We start from the raw sequence: 27,439 nt of genomic DNA on the forward strand, positions 1-27,439 counted from the left end.
TGCCTGACGTATTTTTCAGCTTAGAACCACAGAGGGACTGCCAAGCCTGTTCCTTTTCATTACCTGTTCTGTGTCTGGCCCAGAGTTTAGATTTTCGAAAATGGAAAAAAGCTGTTTGCAAAATCACAAGGCTCTTGAGCTCTTAGTTTCTTCTTAGTATCAACGTTTATTTATTTAGGTTTGGGCTGGGTTTCAAAAGATTGAAATTGGAAACAGAGAAGGTGACTCTGAACACCATTTATCTGTATATAAGCGAACGTTCAATGTACGTTTAATTTAAAAAATTGCTGTTTCCTACAAGAGGGAGCTATTTTTCACATTGTTACAACATTTTTAGAGGTCACTAGGTGGTCATGTCACCAGCAGGGAGTTTTTGTTTGGCAGGCAGCATTGGCAGTTAGTTACAAATCCCTCCCATGATTCAGTGTTCAAAGGGGGCTGCTTTGCAAGTAACAAATACTTACAACCTGAGAACTGAAGTATAAAAAGTAGTGACAGGGGAAAATGTTTGGAAATGTAAAACAGCATCTTTAGTGGCCAAATTGGGGTGTTCGGGGAGTTGAAGATTACATGTCTACTTTATACTTGAGTTTAGTGTTTACAGAAGCAATAATGCCTTAACTACCCCACTTTGCCGTCACCTTGCTTCTAGTTAGCAAGTGCTCTTAATTTGTGAGTCATTGGTTACCGTGATTTGGAATAATGTTCAGATTCCTGACAATAATCTTTATTAACCTCATACCCTGCATTTGCCATCCTGATGGTTACTCAACCTGTGCCTCTCGGTCATTCCTCATTGTGAACGCTGGTAATTTAAGCAAGATTAAGTGGGCAGCTAAAAGCACCAATTACCGGGGCTTCTTCTAGGCTTCCATATTTACAGACAAACCAGTATTTCAAATTTGGGATAAGCGAATTATAAGCTGTCTTTATGTGGAAATAAATAAATGAAGTGCAGATGGATCTTTGAGGAAATGGTTAAGTTGGGAAAAAAAAAGATTAATAGCCAATCATTAGAACTGCAAGCATTTTGTTTGTAATTAGTTTTTAAAAGTCTTAAAATGGAGATAGATTTTTTTTTTTTGTCTTCAAAACAGGACAGTTACTGTGTCTCCTCAACCCTCCCCCTTTTGAGCCAAGAAAAGACTTAAAGAAGGCAGTTATCAGTTAGGAATACAATGCAGTTAATTTGCTATATTATACAACTTGTATAAGGGACCTTATATTTTTTTAAGCTAGAAGCTAAATTAATTCGATTTGAGCAAAGAATTGTCATGGCTCATGTTGAGTTGTTTAGGATAGAAAAGCCTAAGAATTTCAGACTTCTTTAACAGAACAAAGAAAGACATTTAGCACCTGTGTCTATTTGAAGTTCAAAGAGAAACTACAAATAAATTGATGGGACTTTCGTTTATTTGACTATAGCAGTTCGTTGATATTTTTCCCCTTATAATTTTGTGGGGTTTTAAAATTCTCTGTGTAAGAACAAGCAACTGTCACAGCCACACGTTTTTTTTTTTTTTCCCTTCAAGCGAATTAAATTTATATTCTTAATGACACTTTGCTACTTCTTTAATCCTTTGCAGAAAGCTTTTTGGCTCTGAAGATCCATTGAAATACTGAGTTTAGATATTCAAGAGTTCTGCTAAGTGATTTAAAAAAGGAAGGCAGAATCCAGAGTGGAAATGTTGTCTTGGATACAATGTCAATTTTAGAGTTCAGTTTTTCTTTTTGCACTTACCAGAAAATTTTTTTCTACTCTCCAAATTACATTTGCTGAAGTGTGTGCAAGTGGAGTTGTGATACCATGGTAAACACTAGGAACGTACTAAATCTCTAGATACAAACACAGAAAACTGAGAATATTGTTGCTCAACATTCCTTTTTTAAAAATAGTTTTCTCTTCTGGTCTCTAGCAGCTGGGAATACTCATATTACTCCCTTGACAATTGGAGATTTGAACATATTTATCTTGTAGCTGATAATAATAGTGAATTAATAAATTAAACTAATGATAACTACAGCTTGCATTAATAATAGTAAAAATTGCTTATACTTGACTAAATGTGCTAAATGGTTTACCTATTTTATCTCATATAATACCCTACAAGAGTGAGTATTACTATTTTCATCTTATGGATAAAGAAACCGAGATTCACAGAATTAGTTTCCCCCAAATCACACAGATCCTAGTGGTGCTGAACTAGGATTTGAATCCAGATCCATGGAATCCCATTCATTCATTCAACAAATATTCATTGACTGTCCAGTGGATTTAAAAAATTGATAATTTTTAAATTCCATTTAGAAAGAGCCATTGTCTTTCCTGCCAGTGGATTATGGTCACGTCTTTCAAGGAATCATTGGAAAAGGAAAGCTGTATTTCCTCCACATAGTAATTTTCCCTCCATGGGCTTATACTCTTTGTCCCAGGTGAAACATCCCCCAGCCATTTGGACTGATTTTACTCGGACTGAACAAGTTTGGCTCAACTGATGGAAGCAGTGCCCAGCTCATGGTGGGTCCATCACAGATATTGTTTGGGATAAATCAAGCTGCACCATGGCTGTTTGGGCTTTAGGGACCACAGCTGTGTGCTTAGGGATACTGCCCATAGTAATGCTTGCCAATTTCATGAGATTTTGCAGTTGACAAGATGCTTTCCTGTGGGTCATCTGATTTGAACCTCTCAGTGACCTTGGGAGTAGGTAACAGTATTTTCATTTAAGATGTATAGTATCAAGTGACTTGTCCAAGGCACACATCTAAAATCAGGTGACTGTCTTTCTATAAGTCTCCTCCTTTCTACTTTCCCATTAGTACCAGTGGGGGAGGTGGGTTGAAGGTTCAGACTTATCTCCCCTTTCTCATTGGGCTTGCGGTATCATGGCCAATTCACTGCCCACTGAGTCCTGAAACGCTAGTGCCACTCACTTGGGGAATTCTGACATTATACACTGTGAATAGCTCTCTTCTCTGAGGATTTGTAGCAGGTTTAGATTTGGCTTCAGTCCACAGGCATTCCAAAAAATGAAAGGAATGAACATCCAAGCACTAGTTATGAGCTGTGCTGGGTTGCTCTCACCGACAGCAGCTTTGTGACTAAAGGGAGATCCTTTTATTGGAATTCAACCAAGTCCTCACTGGGTTCAAAGTGTTTGGGTTGTCAGTTTCTTCTGTGTCAATGGCATCATTACTAAGAACAACAGTTACACATTGTTTATTTTATTTTGAGACTTACTGAATTACAGACTTCATGGGTTCAAATCTCCACTTTGCCATCGATTAGCCATGTGAACTTCAGCAAGTTAATTCATGCCTCTGACTCTACTTCTTTATCTGTAAATGGGGAAATAATAGCACCTGCCTCATTAGATGGCTGTGCAGATTGAATGACTTAATACATAGAGAAGAGTTAGAATTATGTAGTGTATCCTATAGTGTTATAGTGCTATCATGCTGCAGGATAGTATAGTGTTTGGCACAGAAAAAGTGCTGGGGAGTGTTAGCTAAATATTCCCTATTGTGGGATCTGTGGCATGTCCTCTGGGGTGGATAACAGTCTTGGCAAGAGTGTTCAATAATCTTAAAATAGGCCAGTGGTGTGCTGGTAAAACAGGTCAACGGGGGGGGGGGGAGAGCCCCGATTGGTAGTATTTGCCAATTTCCATAGTGTAAATACTCCTACCATGGCCAAGGTACTGACTGACCACGGAACTGGAAAGAGATGTAGGTAACTGACTCTCAGTAGCCAGCAGTAGCAGCCAGTTCCAACACACCGCTGAAATAGACCCGTCAGGCTGTGAGATTATTAGAGTAATTGCCAATGAGAATGGCCCTCAAATCCTAGCTATCCCCTTTCCTTTTGATGTGAAACCATTATTTAGGGTGGGTTCCCAGTGATAGGGACCCCGCTATAGCTGATTGACCTGGATTGGGCTAGTTTTCTTTCTAGGAAGGGCAAATATCCTTTTTCCATCAAGTCTGAAGGTTTTAGTAGAGCTATTACATAAATGGTATGTCTTCCCAAGATGGATTTAGAATTTCCTGCTACCAGGGTACTGGAGCATCTTTCTCACTGACTTTCCTAAGACTCATATGTTAGCTCTTTTTTTCCCTTGACCTATCCAAGTATGCCTTTAATACTCCCTCTCTTTGCTAAGTTAGCTGGAGTCCGTTTCTGTAGCTGGCAATCCAAAGAAACCTAACCAAACTCATATTCTGATAGAATTCTTGCTCTGGGAATTGCGTGACATGGGCCTCTGTTGTCTGCACTGCTACCTTCAGAGATGGGAAGGAGGCAGCTTGTGCTGGTTGTATGAAGCTGTGACGTAGCCAGAGTGCTTTCTGTTTTTGGATTGGCATCAGCCTGATCTACCTGTGATTTTCATCTGTAGGTCCTTAGTGTCCCTGGGGAGCAAGCCTTCTCCGTATTCCCTTTAGCCAATAGTTGGAGGAGTAACTACCATGTTGCTGTCTTTCCAGACACTGATTATTCACACATTCGTAGCCATATATATACATATTGCATGAAAATATTCAATGCAAGGAGAGGCAGAGTATGTCATATTTTCATATTTCATACTGGACTTCTGGCCACCTTTAGATGTGGTTTTCCTAAGGGTTAATGTTGACTAACCCAGCTTTTCTCTCCTTCTCTGGTAACTGAGGGTGCTGAGAAGGACTTGGACACCATGCATAGGGGGGACTATTTGTGAAATAAAAGATCACTCCTCACCTATATCCTAAGGATGCAATATCTAAAACGTATCAAAGGAATGGACACTTAGTAAGTGACACTTAGTAAGCACAATTGGTGTTCAACATGACGTTTCTAAGGCAACCTGCTTAGAAATCTAGGCAATATTTAGCAAAAGGTCAAGCACTTTTCAAAAAGGAATGACAAGCCCCCATCTATGCAGAGTAAAAGGGAATGGACAGATGTTCCTCAAACACACCCTAATTATAATAATATTCAGCAATCAAATTAACGCTTTCTAGATTTTGAATGTCATGGACCAATAATGTGAAAAAATATTTTTGAAAACAACATAAAGCTTATTAAACTATTAAGTTAAATAATGCTATTTAAATGTTAACTCCATCACCATCATTTGATAAAAGGGCATTTTAACACCACAAATGAGCAAAGACATTACCTAATTTCAAAATAAAAGGCTGCCATTACCTGGAAAGGGTGTTGGCAATCTTATTCCTGCAATATTTGCCCATGTCCTCACCTGTGTGCATGCGTGCATGAATGAGAGTGTATGCCCTTGTATGTGCATGTGTAAATGAGTGTGTGCATGCATGCATGAGAACTGCAGCACAACCAAGTGCCAGTCTTTGATTTGGCACTTAGGAATCACTTAATCTGACCATGTTTTTCTGTGGTGGTACTCTAACATCCCTGGAATTTATATAGCTGGAAATAAGAGTAAATACACAAGACAGATATAATGGGACGCCTGGGTGGCTCAGTCGTTAAGCGTCTGCCTTTGGCTCAGGTCATGATCCCAGGGTCCTGGGATCGAGCCCCGCATTGGGCTCCCTGCTCCACGGGAAGCCTGCTTCTCTTCCCACTCCCCCTGCTTGTGTTCCTGCTCTCGCTATCTCTCTGTCAAATAAATAAATAAAATCTTAAAAAAAAAAAAGACAGATATAATTTTAAATGACTGAATCCTCTTAGCTTTTCCTCAGAAGTTTATCCCCATCTGAAAGCCTCTCTTTTCCTTCTAGAGCCCTCCAGTGCAGCCTTCCTTCACACCCCACCACTACCTCTGCAGTCTGTGAAAACCTACCCGCATCATCCCAGACCGAAGGGATGTTCCTTCCTTCCTATAACCAAGCATTTTAGTGAAATGACCAAGTCACCCAGACTTGGATTCACATTCCAGTTTCACCATCGAAAAGCAATGTGATTTTGGATAATTTGCTTAAATTTCACAGACTCAGTTTATTGAACTTCATGATATGAATAATAATAACTTTCTCTTTGGAGGATAATTTGAGAGGACTAAATGAAACTATGTGCTTTACCTACGCGTCACGTATACATACAGCAAACAAAGTAATAACTGTTAATGATTGCTAATCCTCCATCCTAACAGTGGAGGCATTAATTGACTATTGTCTTTTGTTTTGTGATTTAATGTTTCATATGCATTTGTTTTCTTTACCAGAAGAGTTTGCAAGCCCTATCCCTTATTGCTCCCGCATACCATCTAGCACAGTGTTTGTCCATAGTAAATTCTCTTCAGATATGTGTAGAGATTAAGCCACTGATTGACATTAGATTGTTCTTTTATGCCACCACCCATGATTGTGTCACCTCCTCAAGGATACTTTTTTCTTGGTCCTCTCACTAATGGGAAATTAGAAAACCCCTTAAGCATTCTGCAGCCACATTCTTCTCTGACTCCTGCCTTATGTCCTGTGACTTGAAGTTCAAATCTAAAGGAAGGTGCTCCACTTCTGCTCAGTGGTGCAGGACAGCCTCAAGGCTGTCCCGGGAGATAGATGATCTGATCTCAAAGCAATCAGTCAACAGGTCAGTATCTCAGGGAGTGGTAATCAGTATCAGGTTGGGATTTGATCACCAGGAAGTTTCTCACTAAGTGGTTTTCCAGATCTGAGGGTACCCAATAAGGGACTGGGATCTATCACCTTTCAGGGCTTCTAGTCCCCTTCTTCCCACTCTGATTTGTGTAGCAGGCTCTCTCCTGTGGACTGGGTTGTCTCTAGTAGGTAGTCTTGGGTGCATGTAGGATTAGTAGTTGGATATTGTGGAGAGGGAATTGCTTCAATCTTTTAAGTCTTCGAGGTTAGAAAGTGATAAAGAATTACAATTATCTATGTATTATAAACAAGCAGATGAAGAAACCAATAAAGCTGCTTTTTTATGGAAGAAAATTGTTAGGTTGAACTGCATGAAATCACTGATATTTGATTGTTTCTGACACAAAAAAAGTACACTTCATATCATTCAGCCTAACAGCTATGAATATGAGGTTTCAGGTTTCTGTTTATTTGTTCATTTTTGAGCTTCTGGATTGTAACTGCATCACATTGGACATTCAGAATGAAGAGGACAGGATGGGAGAGAGCTTTTGAATCAATTATTCCAGTATTAGATGCCCGTGGGTGAACATGCCATGTGAATTCTTATGCCCAGCCTTTGGGTTGGTAAACAGGATTCATGGATATCTTCTTTGCCTGGTATTGCTAATGATCTGGTATTCGTTACTGAGAGAAATACAGTGGTATTTCTTTGTGTTTTGTGGCATTGTTGCAGGGTCGGCCATCATGACTATGTGCATGGAGAGTCTCTGGGGTCTGCCGTATGGTAGCAGGAGTTGCGCCTGTCTTCTTTGTCCTTTCCTCCCCGGTACCTGGTACGCAGTGGGTACTCGGTTAATACGTGTTCAAGAAATTGAAGAACTGGGCTCTGATCATCTGGTTAGTTTATTCTTCCCTGTGTGGTCAGTAAACAGTCACCCTAGAGGAACACGTTCCCTCCAGTTGCTTTGGAGTGGACTTCCTATTTTCACATCAGAAATATTCTCGCTTCTTAGTGATCGCTCCTCCCAGAGTGGAAATTTCACTTCCATGAGCCACAAGGCCACCCATACTGTAAATCTGAGCCTGCTTTCTATACTATTGTGTCTTGGGCTGGTTCCCCCACGATTCTTTCCAGATGTGGAGTGCTTTCAGGTAGTTTACCAGACTCTTTCATTCTGCATCCGCTGTCTGGTTTCACATTCCCTCAACCTCTGAGAAGGAGCATTCTAGTAGTGTCCCATATATTATATTCATGAATCCAGAAATTTCAGGTAACTAACAGATATAACTCATTATTTCTGGATTCACTAGCAGATTTTTGTAACTCTTCATTGTATATATGTCTTTTAAATCAGTTGCTTTGCAATGCAGTACTTTAGGTGTATGTATGTGTATGCATAGTTTTATACTTCTGTAGTTTGGGCTCTGAAATTAATTTATGGTCATAGAATATGCTCTTGCATCTCTTTTTAGTTTAGAGCTTATGATACATTGGTGAAACCTTGCTGAGAAGTGGCCACACGCATTTGCTTTCTCTCCCGTTGACACGTGCAACAAGTGGCTAGTGAGTGTGCATTAGACAGTCTCTAATGTGTTTTTATGGCAGCATTTTAGTAATTTCTTCCCAACATATAACTGCTATAAATTTGGTCTCACTTTTTTCCCTCACATTGTTGAAGTGTGTTCAGACAAACATATCATCCTAGTTTTTAGGTATGAAACCCCTTTGGATTTACAGTCTATTTTATTCAGTATGTTCTAGCAAATTCATGTATAGCAAGTACAGAAATGCTGATACTCTCATTCATTTGGATGCAACTATGTGTCCATTAGGTTTTCCCTTTTTAAAAAAAGGCACCTAAAACATGCCTATCACCTCTTAACCCACCTCTCAGCAGGCCCAATCCTATATTGAATGTTTATTTGATAATTTGATAAGTGATCATTTGAATCTAAACTTCCAACAAGAAATGAAAACTGTGAGCAGAAAGGGTATTAGAATGTGGGATGCCCTAGCTCCTTCCGCATTGTGGGGCTCTTCTGTGGCTAACATTCATTTTTTAAATAAGCACCATTTGTGGTGCCTTTTTAGAATATAGATGATAGAGATGTAATTACTTCGGGAAAAACTGGAAAAGGGCAGTATTTTTTGCAATGGCCACGAGATGGCAGACCTAAAATCCAGACTTCTCAGAGAGATTTACTTGAGGAATTATGTCTTGGAGGGTGCTTTAAAAGCCATCAGCTTCCCAAAGGAAGACTCCTACAGGTTATCCTGAATTGCCGGTCAATTCTGTGGCAGGCGCCGTGAGGGAGAACATCTTCAAGCTGAGGGGAATCTGGTTAGCTTTCCTCCCTATCAGATATGATGCCTTCCTGCTCCTTCTGGAAACCTGCTATTGCTTGGCATACACAGATACACCACTCTGTTTCCTTCCCCCAGTACAGAGACACCACTGCCTTTTTCCTTTCCCCTGGATAGGAATTGTCACAAAGGAGCTGCTTCCACCAAATTTAATTTTTTGTATTTCTCTCTACAAGATCTGCTTTACAGAATCTTAATTCAATTTTCTTCAAATGTTGCATTAGCAAAATTCTGGAATGTGCCCCCTTCTGCTCATATTCCTCTTACAGCAATGACATGACAATCTGTTTTGTTTTTCATTATGATTTAGCCTATGGGAATATTCTGTTCCATGTAAACATAAATAAAGGGAGGTTTGATTTAAGACAAAAATTTCAAATTAAGAGGGGAAATATTTAGTTCAAGATACAGGAGGGCAATTTGCTGCTCTGTGCAAAGACTTGCTAACTAACAGATCTTAGTTGCATTAAATATACAGTAGAGGGAAAATTAAAATATATTATCTTTTGGGAAATATATATATACATATATGCATGTATATACTTTTATATATCTCACCGATAAGAAAAAAAAAATAATTGATCAGATACCCTGAGTGCTAAACCTTGTAGTTAGTGACCTATTTTCTGGCAGTTATTCATTTCCAACCAAAAAGTTAATGTGATAAGGCAAGTGTCTGGACAGTAACTGATCATCCATGGATAATAGGTTTAGCAAAGCTCTGGCCCACAGTGAAGTCCAGATGTATTCGCTTTTCCTACTATCAATCATCAATAACCCTTCCAGGGAGTCTGGTTGGGTGTATTGCACATAGAAAGCTACATTGGCAGAGTTAAGTGGTCAACAGAGACGCTTTCTCATCACTGAACTAGAATAATGGGAACAAATGAGAACTATAGTGAGCAATTCTACACTAATGCCTGGTGTGCCTGGGGAAGTGTCAGAGGCCCTTCATTTTACTTGCCCTCCCTCCCTTCCAAATTTACCATTTTGTAAAGATTTTTTTTTTTTTTAATGGAAGATTTTTTGTTTTGAAGTTGTTTGACTTTGGTTAGATTTTGCACTTGACCTTGACTTTTAAAAGGTCACCTTTTAAAACACGTTTCCATTTCTCATGTGGCATGAAATCGCATCTTGTGCACTTTTGTGGGGCCTTTCCTATCAGTTTGGACAGAAAGATATTGAACAGTTATTGATGAAATCAGACCTGCCTGGCCTGGAATGCAACTCTTCTATGATGAACACACTGTGTCCATACTCAAGCTCTGTTTTCTCCTTTAAATTTGTTTGTGAAACAGACATCATCTCAGGAAAGTCAAATGTGCAACTAAACAGAAACCAATTTCAGAGAGTCGGCCTTGAAAATAAGTGACCCATTGGCATTTTTAGAATGTTTACGTAAAGGAGAGCCTGGTAGAAAATAAGGCAAAACTTGAATCTTTACATTGGTGGTATCTGTGTTATGTAATAAGTAATGGCTAATATTTGTGTGGTTGTATCAGGCACCGAACAGAATCTCTACGTGCATTATCACATTTAACTCTCACAAAGATTTAAGAGACAGTGACTGTCATCCTTCTTAGTTCAATTATGAGGAAATCTAGGTTTCAGAGTCATTAAGTAACTTGCCAGGGTCACAGAAACGATATTACTGAGATTCAAACCCAGGTATATTCAGTTCCAAAGCTCAGGCACTAAATTAGTATCCTAATCAAGTACCTTAATCAAGTCTTAAGGACATGAGTGATGTTTTATTTATGTAGATAAGTTTAAAGAAATCATAATAGGCTAAAAATCGAAAGAAGTAATTTCTTATCTGTGTGTGTATGTGTGTGTGTGGGGGGGGGCACACAGTAATCAGTAATACCACACACACATCTTCTACCAGGACTTAGAGAAGGGCTCCTCACTCCTCCCATCCCTCATTGCCTCCTATCAGTTCTCCCAAGGAAGGAGAATGGAGAGAGCAATTTAGGATGGCGGCAGTAGCTCTTCCTGGCACACATCCTCAGGCCTCTTCCATATGGGAAAGTCAGTTGGCCTCAGACTCCCCGAACACCCTTTGTAGCAGGATGACAAGAGGTGCCCGCATTTGCCATTTCAGTTCCTGAAAGCGCACCATGTTGCCACTACAGAGCTTCCTGGCCTGGCCGCACTTGGCGGAACCCAAGGATGGCTCAGCTGCCTACTTAGGTCATGCCCTGAGTAAGTGGTGGGGTAAAAGCTGGTGCATGGAGCAAAGAGCTTCCACAAGACTTCATGGCCCCTGTGTTAGGAAATTCCAGTCGTGTGCTATTAGGTTTCAAAGACAAAATTCTCCGTAATTGGAGTAAACTATTTCTTGAGGTCAGTTTTAGGTGGGCGACAGAGAGCAAACCGCATTAAGGAGTCTGGGCTGCCAAAGCCTGGCCTTTACAAATCTGGTCTGTTCTTTGTCCTTGCTGGGACTTGTGGTTGTTCAAATATATCTCCCCCTGTGGGCCCCACCTTATGTGAGTGGCTTTGCTTTCTGCGTGGGCCCTTCTGCATACACAATACATCATTCTGCTGGTGGGTAGTGTTGATATTAATTGATATCAGAAGACTTTCATTTCTCAAGATGCTTTTTAAAAATCCTGCTTTTAAAATGGAGGCAAATGAGCATGTATCTCCAGGGTTGATCACCGCAAACCTCCACCCATCCTCACCCCAGGGGTGAGAGAGAGGCTGTTTTGAACAGGATCTTTCGTCACCGTCTGTCTTAAGTCACCTCCTACTGAACTTACGGTTGAAGATTCAGGGTCATGAGGGAAAGAAAACAGTAATTAACTGGGAAAAGTTGATTGAGCGGAATTTTTTTTCCCACAGTATGATTAGAACATGACTGCGGGCTGAGCACCATACATAATGTAGGTTCTCCCTTGCATGTCATTATCCAAACATTTCTTAATGGAATGCATTTTTTAAGCATCTGCTTTTGTAATTGAATGTGTTCCTAAAGATGGGTCAGCTCACTAAAATAAGAACCTGCAAGAAAAAAAATGTGTTACTAGTCCCCTCCCCCGCCCCAACCCAATTTATAACAGTTCCTAATTGGTCTGCCTCATTTACAATTCCTAAAATTAATTTTGGACCCTCTCTCAGAGCTCAAGTCATCATTAATAGAGCGACAGCAACAGGGAGTGAAATAGAAATGTTTATAAAGCTCCCTTTTAAATTGACTGTGATAAGTGATGTAGTGATGTATTAGCATCAGAGGATTCTGGAGCTCTCTTTGTGAGGGTTAACCACAGGAACACTCAAAAGAAGGCATTTATCTTGGTGGGAGACGCCCTTAGTCTTCTTTTGTTTTATTCCATTGAGGTTTTTCTTTTCAGGGTGGCTCAAACCATTTTTTTTGGTGTTTTATTAGCTGTATCTTGACTACCTCCTACAAACTGAATGACAGCAAAGGGCTATTAAATGTGTTCTTGCACATATTTTTATCCATTGTTAACCCTGACTAAATGTGTGTGAGGGCACAGAAGTCCCCCCTCTTTTTACTTCATTGTTGCCCATATTTGTTAAAGAAATTATTCCCCTTGACGTTTGTTTAGGCTGCACTTTGATAAAATGCTGTCTATGGTCCACTTTCTTAGCTTGGTATTCAGCAGACTCTTATAGATTTATTTCTCTTTGCATTATCTTATCTTCCTTTCTAGCTTATTTGGGCTTCCTTTTCATATTTTAAGCTACATTTTGGGGCATAGACAGATCACCTTAGTAATTGTATACTAAAGCACTGCAGTGCTCTAAAGATAATTTTGCAAGACTTTGGCATATACTTAACCCCACTAACTATCTAAAGATGAGAAAATAAGTTCTTTTCGTGTTGTCTGTGAACAGAAAGGACAGATTAACTGCTGAAGGTGATTTCAGACTTAAAGAAACTTTCTTCAGGTTGATGGGACCATAACAATTTCTGAAGCAATATAAATCTGGCCTTGAATCTAGATGATTCACCTGATGGGGAAAATAATGAGGATTTTTCTTTGTGTTTCCAATTTATATCCAAATGTCTTTTCACAGGTACACACTTTATGCTTAAGCATGTTTTTAAAACATGTAGATATAAAAAGGCATTAGAAATGCAAATATTTCAGTTTTCCCACACTTTCCCTATCGGGAAAAAAAAAGTGGTAACATTTAAGCTTCCTAATTTATTACAATGCTTGCCATTTTCTCAAAACAGGCCTCGTGTATTTTCAGTAAAGTATTTGTCATTCGGCTTTAAGTAGATGTATTAGCAAATTACCTTATGGGAATTGCAAAAAGTGTAGAATCTGATATAGGGCTGGCAAATGAAATTAATCTTTAAAAAATGTATGTTCAGTATCCCTCACCCTCAAAAGCCCCTGACTTCTAAAGCAGGGATAATGAAAACCCATAACGTTGCAGAATTAGCTTACAATGATTTAAATTATTAGTTGAAATGTATCAGCTTGATAAAGGATTATTTAAAACTCATTTTATAAAGCTTATTGCTTAAAAAAACCACAAATGCAATGATTCTATCAGCCTAGAATTTAGAGTTTTCTTTGCCTGTCGTCCCTGTACAAGTAAGAAGTGGCCAGATAGAGCCTTAACATATTCAGAACAGCTTTCCAGATATCCTAAAGTGTGAAATGTTCATATTTTTCTAGGTTTATACACTTTTATTTTCTATCAATTACTGTTTGACTTAAATGGACTAGAATTATTGAATGTAAATTTCAATTAAGTTATTTTAAAAGAAATTATCATTAGTTTATGGTCAATATTTAAAGGAGAGTATATATATTTATATATTATATATATAAAATCCTTGTTACATTAATTTTGTTCAGAGTCCTATAATTGTATAATACCAGCATTTATAAAACATATTTGTTAGCCAGAAGCAAACAAAACAAAGTAAAAAAAAAAATAAGGAAAATGTTACAAGGAACAAAATGGGTTATTTTGCATTAATTTAATGTTGATGAGTAGTGGTTTTAAATGTACTTTTTAAAAAAATGATTTTAAATGTATTTTGATGTATAATAATAATAATAGGATTTGGGACTATATTTACTAAAACATCTGTAAAGAATTAGGAATTGATACGTGTTTTATGATCAACAGTTTTCTAATCAACAGAAAACTGAGAATTAGAAATTAATTTGTTGGGACTTTTAGTGATATTACAAGAGGATAAATTAGTGTTAAGTCATGAAAAGCTTAAATTATAGAATTACAGAGCAAAAGGAGTTTAGAAGGGTCCTTCTTTATGTTGATAATGACTTTTAACAGTTATTAAAGCTGTGTAATTCTGAATTTTTACCTGAAAGAGGAAAATGGGTTGAAAAGGACCGTAGGACATAACACATAAAAGTGGACACAGGGAACCTACTTAGGCAATGATTAGAACTGTCCACATGGGAAATGATGCTAGATTGTACCAGACGTGTGTATGTGAAAGTATGTGTGTGTGCACTTACCTGTGTATAAAGAGTGAGAGGCGCAGAGAGAACATAATAAATACCTTGATGGGCAAATGAACAAATTTCACATATGCCAAGCATTTGAAGCATGCACCTGCAGTTTATTTGATGACTGAAAAGTTTCATTTACAATTTTTTAATGTTTACGCTCATGATATTTTGTGAGAAAGAAGAAGAATGCAGGAAGGTATAGGCAGGAAAAAAGCAAAAACCAGCCTATCCATTTCACCACCATGAGATAATGACTATTAGCATTTGGTGTCTTTCCTTCCAATTTTTTTCTATGAATATAGTTTTATGTTTGGGAGATCTTATTGTGTATACACATGCACATCAAGAACTGCGAGGATTCTGAGATTTTTCCTTAGTGACATGCTAACAGGTTAGCCTGCCTCAGTTTCATGGATGCAGGTAGATGACCAGAGACTTTGAGGTCAGAAACAAAGGACTTCATTGCTCAAGGTGCAGAGAACAGTGTCAGCATATTTATGTCAGTTCTCCTTTCCTCAAGCCCCACGGAGGCAAGGCAGAGGGGTGAGATGAATAGCTGTACCTACTGTGGGTTGCATTACAAGAGAAGAACCCTGAGCTTACAGAACCCGAATCTTTTATAATGTCAGTAATATGACTGCCCTTTGCTCTGGACGGAGATGCTATTATATGAGGGCAGTAAGTATGTCTACCCTTTGATCCTAAGGGAGAAACTATCTTTCTTCCAAGGCCATTCACTATACAAACATTCTGGAAAGGTTGTGGGAAAAGAAGATAGTGCCTTTGCTTGTAAAATGTGCAGAAATATGAGACACATGGAGAATTGTCTCTCAACAAATAAATGTTTTCACAGATCTTTTTTCATGAGCATTTTAAATGCTGCATATAGGGCGCCTGGGTGGCTCAGTTGGTTAAGCGACTGCCTTCGGCTCAGGTCATGATCCTGGAGTCCCTGGATCGAGTCCCGCATCGGGCTCCCTGCCGAGCAGGGAGCCTGCTTCTCCCTCTGACCCTCCCCCCTCCCACGTGCTCTCTCTCTCTCATTCTCTCTGTCTCAAATAAATAAATAAAAAAAAAAAAAATAAATAAATAAATAAATGCTGCATATAGCTGTAAAGAGTGAAATATGGAGGGACACCTGGGTGGCTCAGTCGCTTAAGTGTCTGACTTCGGCTCAGGTCATGATCTCAGAGTCCTGGCCTTGGAATCAAGCCCCACGCCCCACACTGAGCTCCACAGTCAGTGGGGAGTCTGGCACTCTTGCTGGCACATGCACGCTTGCTCTTTCTCTCAAACAAATAAAATCTTTTTAAAAGAGTGAAATGTGGAGATACAGCATAGTCTATGATCAATCCCCAAATTTCCTACTAATGATTTCTTAGGTTGTTTCCATTAAAAAAGCTTCACATGGACATTTCAATTTGGGGCAGAGTGGGGTAAAATATTACAGTCACCTTAGGTGTGTGGTAGTTAAGTTGGAGTAGGTAGCGAATGGGCTCTCCCTGATCTGAAGGCCGTGCAGCCTCTTCAGCTTGGCTTTATGTACAAATACGCATGAGCTGTGAATGGTAAGTATGTCTGTTGTCTCAAGATGTTATCCAGAAGGAGACAGGCTGTGTGAAGCTGGATTTGAATGCTGCTGTTGATAGTCCAGCCTGCACTGGTTTTCTTCTGGAAAGTGGACATATTCCCTGACATTTCTGCTGCTCACATGTCTGACTGAGTCCCCAACAGAAGCTCCTACTGCCTGCCATTAGCAGGGCCCAGAGAAGGGGGAAAATCTGAGATCCAAATAATGACCATCTTGTTCAAACATCTGGAGGGGGCCTGGTCTGGAGGGGGTCTGGTCTGGAAATTAAGAAAGACAAAACAGGATCATGACCAGGTTTTAGTCCTGGGACTTGTATGCAAAGAAAATATCCAATACAGAGGCTTTCCCAGGGCTGTGAGGTCTTATAAGGTATCTAGGATGTGGCAGAAGTGACGCAGATTGAGACAAGACTTCCTTAGTGTGAAGAAAGACTAAATGAAGACACCTGGAGAGCCATTTTCTAGTTAGAAACAATCCCCCCCAAATTCCATGTTGAAATTTGTGACAGATGTTGCCAGAATATTGAACTGTAAAATGGGAGGAGGCAACTCTAAGCAATAATCAGAGATTAAGGGGTCAAAGCATTGTAATTTTTTTTTTTAGAGGGTGAAGAGGGGCAGAGGGAGAAGATCTCAAGCAGGCTCCACACCCAGCATGGAGCCCTACCTGGGGCTCAATCTCATGACCCTGAGATCGTGACCTGAGCCGAAATTAAGAGTCAGCCGCCCAACTGACTCAGCCACCCAGGAGCCCCAAAATTGATAATGTTTTTAAAGATTACTTTGGGTTTTGTTCTAGGGAGACCAGTGGGTTGCAGGAGTAGTTGCTGATGGTTAGGAGAAGTTTGATAGCAGTAGATCAGTTTAGATAAGGAATGTCTTTTCGGGCGCTTGGATGACTCAGTCAGTTAAGCGTCTGCCTTCAGCTCAGGTCATGAACCCAGGGTCCTGGGATCGAGTCCTGCTTTGGGCTTCCTGCTCATTGGGGAGTCTGCTTCTCCCTCTGCTCTTCCCCCTGCTCATGCTCTCTCTCTCTTTCTCTCAAAAATAAATAAATAAATAAATCTTTTAAAAATGTTTAGATAAGGAATGTATTTTGGAGTAAAACCTACTGAAGTTTTGATGGGGTGTCTCTGGGAAGAGAAGAAAGGGAAGAAATCAAGGATGACTTCTAGGTTTGGGGCTTGGGCTACTCAGTGGATGGTGGTATAATTACTAGATAAGAAGGCTGAGGAAGGAATGATTTTTGGTGGAATAGCAGGAAAGCATCATTAATTACATTGAGAATGAAAGGCACTACCCTACTAAATATCTCTGCCCCTTCAAAAGAAAATCTTGCATGAAAAAAAATGATATTGATATTTAAATTGTTGGCCAGTTTTATTGCGTTGTCTTGGAGTACCTAGAACTTTACTTGGCAAATGGCTGGATGGGTGGGTGGATGGATGGATGGATGGATGGATGGATTAAAGTGTCCTAGAAGTGAATGCTCAGATTGACTCCCTCCATTTCTAATTTGCAGCTTTGTCTGTGAAACAATGAAAGATGACTCCTTCAGAGGAACCAGTGCATGCATCTCAGGGATTCTGACCCAAAATACTTTGTCCATTCTGAGAATCAAAGAGTTAGTTTGTCTTAAACATTGTCCATAATTCCTTCCCATTAAGACAGTGTTCTGTGGTTCATTTCAACTGTAAATGACAATTATTTTTTTTTACACTTCATAAAAATGATCACAATAATTTTTATTTTACCAGACAGGAAGCGCTACTTGCGGCAATCAGTGAAAAAGATGCAAATATTGCCTTGCTGGAATTGTCTGCTTCCAAAAAGAAAAAGACGCAGGAAGAAGTTATGGCCCTCAAGCGGGAAAAAGATCGACTCGTGCATCAGTTAAAGCAGCAGGTGGGGCCTCCTGCACGAAAGGTGTGTTTTGCTGGTTTTGGGGCCTTGGGTGCTTTCTCTGGGTTTAGCTACTCTGCATTCTCCCATGTCCATCGTGCCGGCTCAAGCAGCTAAAACCAGGTAGGAATGAAATGGCCCAAGTTGTTGCTGGAACATCATTTTACTGCTTTTCTGTATTTATGTGCATGTGCCTGGGCTTGTGTGGTTTGCAGCCAGCGCTATTTTCCTTTCTTTTATAGTCACATCATCTCCCCAGAAATAGCTCTCAGGTCTCTTCCTTCCAGTGGACTTTGTATGATTTCTGACTAAATCTTAGAAACTACTAATTAAATTCTGGGCACCTTCGTTACCTTCTGTCTTGCTCACGTTCTGGGCCCCATCAGTAACTCTCCTCATCCAGTTCTTTAGATTTCTTTCTTTCCATACTTCCAACCTTGGTTCTTCAACTAGTTTCTTTAGGACCTTTCAACTAAGGAACATCTCCCAGCCCCTAGCACTGCCAGGCTATGCTTGGAGACCTCCCCAGCCTTTATTTAGTTAAACATTTTTTAATCACCTATTTACTCAATTATCCATCTTTTTCCTCCTCTCTAGGCCACTGTATTTCTTCTGAGGGAAAAGAAAGGAGGGAAAAATGAAGGAGGGGCAAAGTCCTAACTTGTACAGAAAGCAATTCTTTTCTTTTTGGAGGGTTTTCTGGAAGTGGTTTGAATGGAAATTGCACCTGAAGCATATTGCAAAATCATTCCTGAAATCTTCAGACCTTATTTCTTCTCCATATAGAACTTGGGGGCTTTTGGAAGCAATGGTTAAAGATACTCACTTGGATTCTAACTTCATTATGAAACCAACTCAGCATATATTATGGCTCAGTGGTCTGTGGTCTCACAAGGTGGCTGTCACATCTTAGCTTGGGCCACATGTGGCTCTGAAGCTCTCTAAATGCCACATGGTGCCACATGGAGTGGGTCCACATCAATTTCAGCCCCCAGGACTGGTTCTCTGTCTGCTAGGGTGATCTGGGCATAGAGTGCAAGGTGAGTGGAAGAGAAGCCCAAAGAAATAAGTCCCTTCCCTTCACAAATGGGCCAACCCTTTCCCTCCTCAGGAAAGAAAAGGCATCCTTTGACCCTAAACCAGAGTCCATTTCTCATAGGGCTGCCTTGCTGAGAGAGAGAGACCACTGCCATGCCTGGGTGCCCTCTCCTGCAGAGGGAGGGTCCCAGTCACTGCCAGACATCGGGGTCATTCCACAGAGCAGCATGCCTCGCTAACGCTGGCCCTGGGGTTTGGGAACCGCTTACATCTGACCTCTTCGTTTGGGGCTGTGCATCTTCTACACTGGGTTTCCACCCACCTGGCCACAGAAAGTCAAGACAAGCCCCCTTCTTTGCTTTCTCCTAACTCCTTCCCTGTGAGCCCTGAGCCCTCCCCTCCTGCACCTAACCATTGTAGCTTTCTCCCACAGGTATATAGACCTAGGAAACAGCCCCTGAGCTCGAATATACCATGCACTTGTGATGCTGGCTACAGCCCAGATATTACGGCCAAGTACCACGGGTCCAGCTACGATGCATACATGATCCAAAGGTCTCAGGTCAGTCAGTAGCTAAGGAGACACTTGCCCCCACCATGGGGGTTGGGGGGTGCATAACAGCCACATCCTGCCTTGCCCTTTACCTCTTTTAATGATTTCCAGTACTTGGTGGCCAAAAATCCTGAGACCATAGATGATGGCATTATATCTTGACTTGTAATGTAATTTCATTTATTATGTATTTGCCAAGGGTTCCAGACTTGGTGGCTACCCTATGGGGCCAGCTCTTCTGAAAAGGCCTGGCATTGCTGCAAAGCCAAGACTGCCAGAGGCCTTATTGTCAGGCGTAGTGGATTATATTTTTCTTTCTGTCTCTCAGATACCTTGCTCCCCAAATCTCCCTCTACTTTTCCCAATAAGGAATTTTTTTAAGGCTGTTTTTTTTTTTCTTTCTCAGCATCATGAAAATGCACTCCTGGATTCCAGGAAGGATTGAGTGTAGCCCTTCAATTTGCTCCTGGGAAACTGCACAAAGCCTTCATTATTCACTACAGGCTTGGTTTTGGGTATCGTGGGGCACATTTGGGAAACCCCAGCCATGCAGAGTTAGGCTTCCGCCTGAACTAAGGCAGGATCTGAAGGGCTGTTGTGGGAAAAAAGAAGGCAGCAAACGAGAAGGATGGGTTCCTCAATTATTTAGGTTTGAAATCCTTACCCACACCCTGTAGGCAACAGAGGAAAAAAAAAACCACATGAATTGATGTACCCTTGTTGTAAATGATATGATTCTAAGAATAATGATTAATTGGCTTATAAAAGTGCTCCCTTTTTATTGAGTGTTTGCTCTGTGCCAGGATGTGTATCCAGTGTCCCTCGGGAACTTTGTCCCATGGTCCTCACAGCAGCCCTGTGGTGTGGGTGGCAGATTACCTTCCTTTTCCAGGGGGCGTAACTGAGACTCAGAGTGTGGAATAACCAGCCTAAAACAATTTATAAGCAATAGAGCTTGGGTTTTGGATAGTCCACCTGAGTCCACACATACCCCACCAGGTTCAGAAAGGAATTCAGAGTGACAAGCAGAAGGGTATTCCAGAACCTGTGGGGTCCCCTTACCTTTGTAAGCTTGAAGTAGATGCCATTTAAGAATGGTCTCTGGCTATTCATAAGGGGTGGGTTCTGCCTAGAGCGCTTAGGCTTAAGCTATTTGATCATGTCAGTAATTCTAATACTTCTGAGTTCTCACCACATGCCAGGCATGGGTGTAAAGGTTTTACATACACTGACTCATCAACTCCCAACAAAACTGAAGGGCTGATGCTCTTATAGGAGAAAGAACCACAGGTCCAGAGAGGTTGGGTGCCTTGCTCAGGCTTCACAGCCGGACATTCCATGATGCTTGAAAAGACCCTTTTCCACACAACCATGACCGTATTTTACAGCTGCCATCTAGAGTTGGACTGCTTAGGGTTACTCTTGTTTGAGCACTTGTTAGCTGTGTGATCATGGGCAAAATACTAAACCTCCATAAACCTCAGTTTCCTTGTCTATAAATTGGGCTAATAATCTAATTCGAAGTATTGTGAGTATAATGTATATAAAGAGCTTTGCACATGCCTAGCACATAATAGGTGCTGTATATTTATGAGCTGCTATTATTACTACTACTACTACTACTATTACTAATTGATTTTATCACCACCAACCCTTAGAGGTAGTTTGAGTTTGGGAGTCATAACTTGTTGAGAACACACTCTTGAGCTGTGGGAGAAAGAGCAGACAGACATTATTACCTAAGTGTTCCTGGTCCTCCCTCCCTTAAAACCCAAGCACTTGGGGAGCAGTGAACAGTCATGTCAGGAACCATAGACCCCAGCACCCGGTGTGCACTGAAGAGGCTCATAGTGCTTATTAAATTTGCTTGGTTTGTGTATGCAGTCACATAGAGTCAATCAGAGAGGGCACCCCTGGGAGAGCGAGTCCCAGACCTCAGCTGTCACCACCTGCATGAGTGACTTGGGAGGGCAGAGCTCTTTTAGATGTCTAGGCCAATGGGAGGGGAAGGCCTGGGTCTGGGTGTTCATCTGCCCAATGTTCTGTGAGGATACTGAAGCAGACTGGCTCATGAGAGATGCCACCCTCTTCAGGCTGCCTTCCACTCAGCTCATCTCATGCAGGTCTTTCTACTGCCCATGACATTCCCTGTGACTGAACATCAGCAGCTCGTTCAACAATCCCCACAGTTATTGCACTTTGCCAAGAACATAGCGGGCACTCAATAAATATTTATTTTGTGAATGAATGCATGATTACCACATGCCAGGCTCTATGCCAAGTGCTTTATGTATACATAAGTTTACAAACATTATCTCGCTTTTTCCGCATAATCAACCAACCAACATATTGCATATCTGCCATGTGCCAGGCTCTCTGCCAGGTCCTGGGGATTCATCCATAACAGTTATTTTATCTGCTGCAATGAGGAGAGTGTCATTCTTATTTTTGAGTTGATCAAACCAAGGCTCCAAGAGACCACATGATGCAACTACCATACCTATACATGCCACCCATACCCGGAAGTGCAGGGTTGGGCTTCTGAGATGTAGAAGTGCTGACACTTTGCTCTTAGCTAGGCTAGATGCTGCATCCTTAAAGCAATAGGGTGAGCCATGGATTAGCCCCCACACCTCACAGATGTTGTCAGAGGACTCAAGTTCCAATGCCTCAGCCTGTGGCTCCCAAGCTGCCCAGGAGCACAAGCATGAGAAGGTATAGGTAGCTTAGTGAGGCCAAGTACCATGTTGGAATTCAACTCAACAATATTCATTGAGTGCCTTCCCTGTATTAGGGATGGCTAGGCACTTTTGGAATACATCAGTGACCAAAATAAATAAAGACGCCTTCCTAGTGGAGCTTATGTTTTAATGGTTGGGGTGGGGGGGATGGGAGAAAGGCAGTAAACCTGAACATAATAAATAAGCAAATTACATGGTAAAAAAAGAACAATGTAGACCAGTATAAGGGAGAACAGGAATGTCAGGGAAGGATTGAGGACATGGTAACAATATAAAATAGGGTAGACAAATGAGCCTCATTGGGAAGGAGACACTTGAGCAAAGACTTGAAGGAGGTGAGAGAGGGAGAGCCCTTTAGATATCTAGGGGAAGAGTGTTTTGGCAGAGGGAATCGCTAGTGCAAAGCCCTAAGGCAGGAACATGCTGGTGTGTTTGGGGAAGAACAGGGAAACCAGTGTGGCTGGAGTAGAGTAGGCAAGGAGGTGAAGAGGTGAGCTGTCAGAGCAGTAATGGGGTGGGGATAGGGTGTGTAGGGCTCTTGGGCAGGATCTGCTGAGAGTGGTACATTCTGGAGCAGAAGTTCTCTGCAGTTAGGAAACAAAATACATGAGCCATGCAAACTCAGAGCAGGGAGGGCTCTCAGGTACCACTCGGAGTGCCCTGTCTAAGACTGCCTTACTTGAGCCCACTCTCCAGATCCCCTGCCTTCAGCTTCTAAGGAGCCCCAGTGCATAGCTTGTGTTTGTAAAAAGCATTGCCATTTCCACTGGAGCCATGAAGAACTAATACCAGAATTTGCTTGTCATGGCTAGTGAGATTTTTGAGTGGGAGCAGAGCCCTTTGACAAAATGCCCTCCCTGACTTTCTGGCAATCTCAACAACATACCACTGGAGTCTAAATCCTGCACTCTCCTTGCTGTAAGGAGACAGGCAGGTGGTCATTAATGGCCACCACCATGCCATTGGCCTACTCAGGGTGATGGCTGTGCCTAGGGGAAGTGCAGCCTGCCTCCAGGCCAAGGCAGAGATTCACAAACCTCAGTGGGCAGAAGCTTGATCTTTTCTAAAGATGTATCTCATGATACACTTATCACTCTCCAGCCCTTACTGCTGGAAAATCTTCCCTGGCTTCCTTTACTGGTGCGGTAAAGACACATTCAAACCAATATCGCTCTGCCTTGTACATGCAGTGCAACCCCCTCTGCCTGGAATACATTTCCTTCTTTTCCTCACCTAGTTAATGCCCATTCACCCATTCAATCTCAATCCAACATCACTTTTTTCAGGGAAGCTTTCTGGGACTTTCTCAATTATGTCAAATCTCCAGTTTGGTACTCCTGCAGAATGTGTACATCACTTAATTGCACTGTAACAGATGCAATTTTGCATTTGTTTTTGTGTTTATTTGAATAGTAACTATCTGCCCTGCTAGTTTTATGAGCTCCATGAGGACTAAGAATGTGACCCCGTGACTTTTTTTGTTGACCATTTATCTCCAGGCCTAGCACAATTGCTAGCACATAGTGGGCATTTAGTAAATATTTGTTGAAAGTAGAAATGAATGAGTGGGTGAATTGCCAGGGCAGCTTGTTAAAAAGAAAAGAGACGTTATTGATCAGTCATGACTTTAGACAAAACTTAGCATTATGATTCTTCTCACCCCAGTGTTCTAGGCAGCTACCACCTATAGGAGTTGGTAGAGATATGAGACTTTTTTGCCAAGTGATGACCACAAAATGGTGTCATGTCCTTTCCTGCCATGTTGCAAGATATGGAGATGCCTTGTCCCGTACTTGAATTTTGTGCAGTGGTGGCCATTTTGAACCTTTCTTCTGAATCTGTTCTCTGTATTTTAGTTCAAATCCCCTCCAAATTTGGGGATTCTTCTTGAATAAAATGTCACTGAGTTTCCATATGTGGCAAAGGTTACTTGTTGTTATGAAGGGCCCTCTACTTCGTCCCTGAAAGCCTCTTGAGTGTCATAAATCAATTTGCCTAGAAATACCTAAACTCCTGTTAAACATCTGTCAAGAGAGCTAGAGAAGGTGATATGAAATGAGTTCAGAAATTCCAACTATGCTTAACAACAAAAGAATCTTTATGACGCTCTTCAGGTGTTGACATTTGGGTTGGTTCTAGGCTGAGCAAGGTATAAAGCTGAGAGAGCAGTACAAATTAACTTTCTGTTGCATAAAAAAAGATAAAGGATTAATCATAGCTTGGTAGTAGATAGATAAGTCTGTCCAACTTTTGTATTCTTCCCAATTGCATTTCTTCATAAGCACACACCTCTGACACTTTTACTCTAGCTCTTTTTTTTTAAAAAAAAGGTCTGGCTTCCAGATTTTTGCAATTTTGGGAGAAGGTCTCAAATGGGAATGAGTTAAGTTGTTTTTTTTGTTTTTTTTCCTGTGGGGAGACTAGTTCTGAAAAATATTATTAAAAATAACCATTTTTCCTTCTTTTGTGTTTTGGATCCAATCTCCCCCCAACTCTTTTTCTCTACCCTTAAAGAAAGGACTGACATCAAAATAATTAATTCTGAAATCATTGGATTTTTTTCTGCTGCTAAGGGGTTTTTGAAGAAAGCTTAAAACTAAATCTTACCCCCTAAGCCTTATTCCCAAATGCTCCCCTGTGTGCTGAAGTAGTGATATGCACATCCTTAATGAAAATGCCTTCTTAAAATGAGGGCCAGACACTATTGTTTAGCTAAAATTAGAACCAGCTTATTTCTCAGAACTGGTCAGAATACTTCTGTGATCAGAGATAAATTGTGCTTGGTTTTCTTTTCCCTTTCCTACCAGTTCTGGGCATTGCTTTTGGCTATCAGGAAACATACTGGGCATTTGGGAACAGGAAGGCATTAAGACCAGGAGAGACTAGTCCAGGTCAACATTTTGGAGGCTATTGCTAGGTCTGTATCTATTTGGGTAGCTTTCCCCCTCCCCCTGTGTTGTTCAGAAGGTCATCAGACTCATATCTAAGAATTAGCCAAATAGGTGTGGCTAAGAATGGGAGATGGCGGAGGCTGGCCTGGAAAGTGTTCAGGGAAGCTGGTTGTAGGGATGGAATCCTAGTCAAACTGGACCTTGGCCGAGGCAGAACCATCCTGTCAGGGAAAGTGGGAAGCGCCTGAGTGGGATGGTTGGTCAGGCATCACCCTCCCAACCCCCGCCTGCTTGAGGCCACACATGGTTGTGCTTCCTATTTATACTTCCATTACATTGTATGCAGATGACTTTTAATTATACTTTACGGTTCAGGAGGTGAGCACAATTAAACAGCAGTGGAGGAACTCTATGCAGTAGGGTTCCCATAGCCTCGTGTTTTGGTTGGATGAGCTCCAGAAAAGCTTGATTTGATCCCAGCATTGTAATGCATCACAGACTTGCCCCAGATCAAATTGCTGAAATGCAAATGCATTGGTTTTCACTGCAGACTTACTTTGGGTTAAGCTGTTCATGTCCCACTGGTAGGATCTGGGCACATCTCTATTTATCATTGATTTCAATGCAAAGTGTCTTTACAGTATGTTCTAGAGAATCCCCTTTTAAAAAAGAAATACTCAGATCCCTCCTTGGCAGGCCAAGGGCAGTGCATTCTCAGGGAGGTAAAACCTGAAGTACTCAGTGTTACTGAAAAGTTTCCTCCTAGTGTCCAAGTAATTGGTCAGGATACTAGACTGCTCTCTCTGCCTAGACATTTCCCTACTCTGAGTAGCTGATGCCTCAGCCCTGGTACTCAGGGTATCCATTCAGCTGTCCAGTTGCAAAACAAAATAGCACTCAGATTGTGGAGGCAAAAATTTTCTCAGCGATTCCACAGGTTTCCCAAATCTCTATTAGAGGTGCATTTTCCCAGAGCTTCAAGCTGACTCTGATGGTCCACTTTCTGAGTCTTTCATTTGAATAAAGTCATATTTTCAAAACCACTTTGGTTCCCTTCCCTAAACATTCATGGAGTACCTTTGTGAGATTGTGTTCGGCCTTCTTGAGCTACAGAAGGACGTAGTGAGTTTGCCCTTGAGCCTTGGGTTTTTTTTTTTTTTTTAATTTTATTTTATTATGTCATGTTAATCACCATATGTTACATCATTAGTTTTTGATGTAGTGTTCCATGATTCATTGTTTGCGTATAACACCCAGTGCTCCATTCAGTACGTGCCCTCTTTAATACCCATCACCAGGTTAACCCATCCCCCCATCCCCCTCCCCTCTAGAACCCTCAGTTTGTTTTTCAGAGTCCATAGTCTCTCAGGTTCGTCTCCCCCTCCGACTTTCCGCCCTTCATTTTTCCCTTCCTACTATCTTCTTCTTTTTTTAACATAGAATGTATTATTTATTTCAGAGGTGCAGGTCTGTGATTCGAGCCTTGGGTTTTTATCATCTCTACCACCAGTATGACAGATGTTAGCTCATGAAACATAACAGGGAAAATTGCTATTTTTTGGTGCAGATGTGCTATCGACATTAAAAAATTTTTGCTTGCTGGAGAGGTCAGGGAATGCTTCCTACAGAAGTAGGAATTCCTATGAATTTTATGATTGGCAGTCCATAGTCTACCTTTGGTGACAGATGCCTATCCATGATACTTTCTCTTAAGTATTTAAGGATTCTAGTGTGAGAATTGCTAGTTTTAGAAAAGCTTACTCTTTACTACTTAAATATACCTTTTTAAGTAGAAAAACTTGAAAAGACCAACTTTATCAGTGTATTGCCCCGTTTTTAGAAATACAGAAAGGGAAAGATGGGTCTGACTTTTAAGTTTCAGTGATTTGCCAACTTTGTTTCAGTAATTTGAAGCACCCCCTGCAGTATCTAGCAGTTGGCAGAGCACATTAGAATAACAGGCTTAGCTGAAGGTGACCAAAACAGAGAATAGCATACAAATGCCAAGAAGATCTCTCACGCGCTGTCTCCCTCTTTTTTTATTCAAATTTCACATCTGTGCTCTATTTTTAAACATTTATTCTTTAAGTGATAACGCATGTTTTACCAAGCCTCTTATTGGATTAGACATGTTTGAAATCCCCTCGATTTTAACCTGTTCATTACTGCCTCCAAGAACATTCAGATCCACCACCAAAGCAGAGAGTGTATATGGGGCAAGTTTCCAAGATATCGGCCACCAGGAAGCCATTGTACTTTGGGAAGGGAAGGATCCAGCTGTTGCACAGGGTAGATTTGGGGGGATCTTAGACTGACATTGCTTCAAG

The 27,439-nt window shown here is 41.0% G+C and overlaps 1 protein-coding gene across 14 annotated transcripts in view; it reads left to right on the plus strand.

Moving 5' to 3' along the window:
* Positions 1-27,439, plus strand: part of ERC2 (ELKS/RAB6-interacting/CAST family member 2) — a 984,330-nt gene that overhangs the window by 746,728 nt on the left and 210,163 nt on the right. For 9 of the 14 annotated variants that reach the window (XR_013449531.1, XR_013449532.1, XM_078076899.1 and 6 more), the window contains 2 exons: positions 17,745-17,892; positions 19,361-19,489. Coding sequence is in view for 12 of the 14 variants with exons in the window: in XM_078076899.1 (XP_077933025.1) it covers positions 17,745-17,892; positions 19,361-19,489 (277 nt within the window). In the remaining 2 variants the exon portion in view is untranslated. Of the gene's footprint in view, positions 1-17,744; positions 17,914-19,360; positions 19,490-27,439 lie in introns of all 14 variants that reach the window. The other 5 variants (XM_078076918.1, XM_078076931.1, XM_078076923.1 and 2 more) reach the window with 2 other exon arrangements.

The sequence above is a fragment of the Halichoerus grypus genome, chromosome 1, assembly GCF_964656455.1.
Source record: "Halichoerus grypus chromosome 1, mHalGry1.hap1.1, whole genome shotgun sequence".
NCBI lineage: Eukaryota > Metazoa > Chordata > Mammalia > Carnivora > Phocidae > Halichoerus > Halichoerus grypus.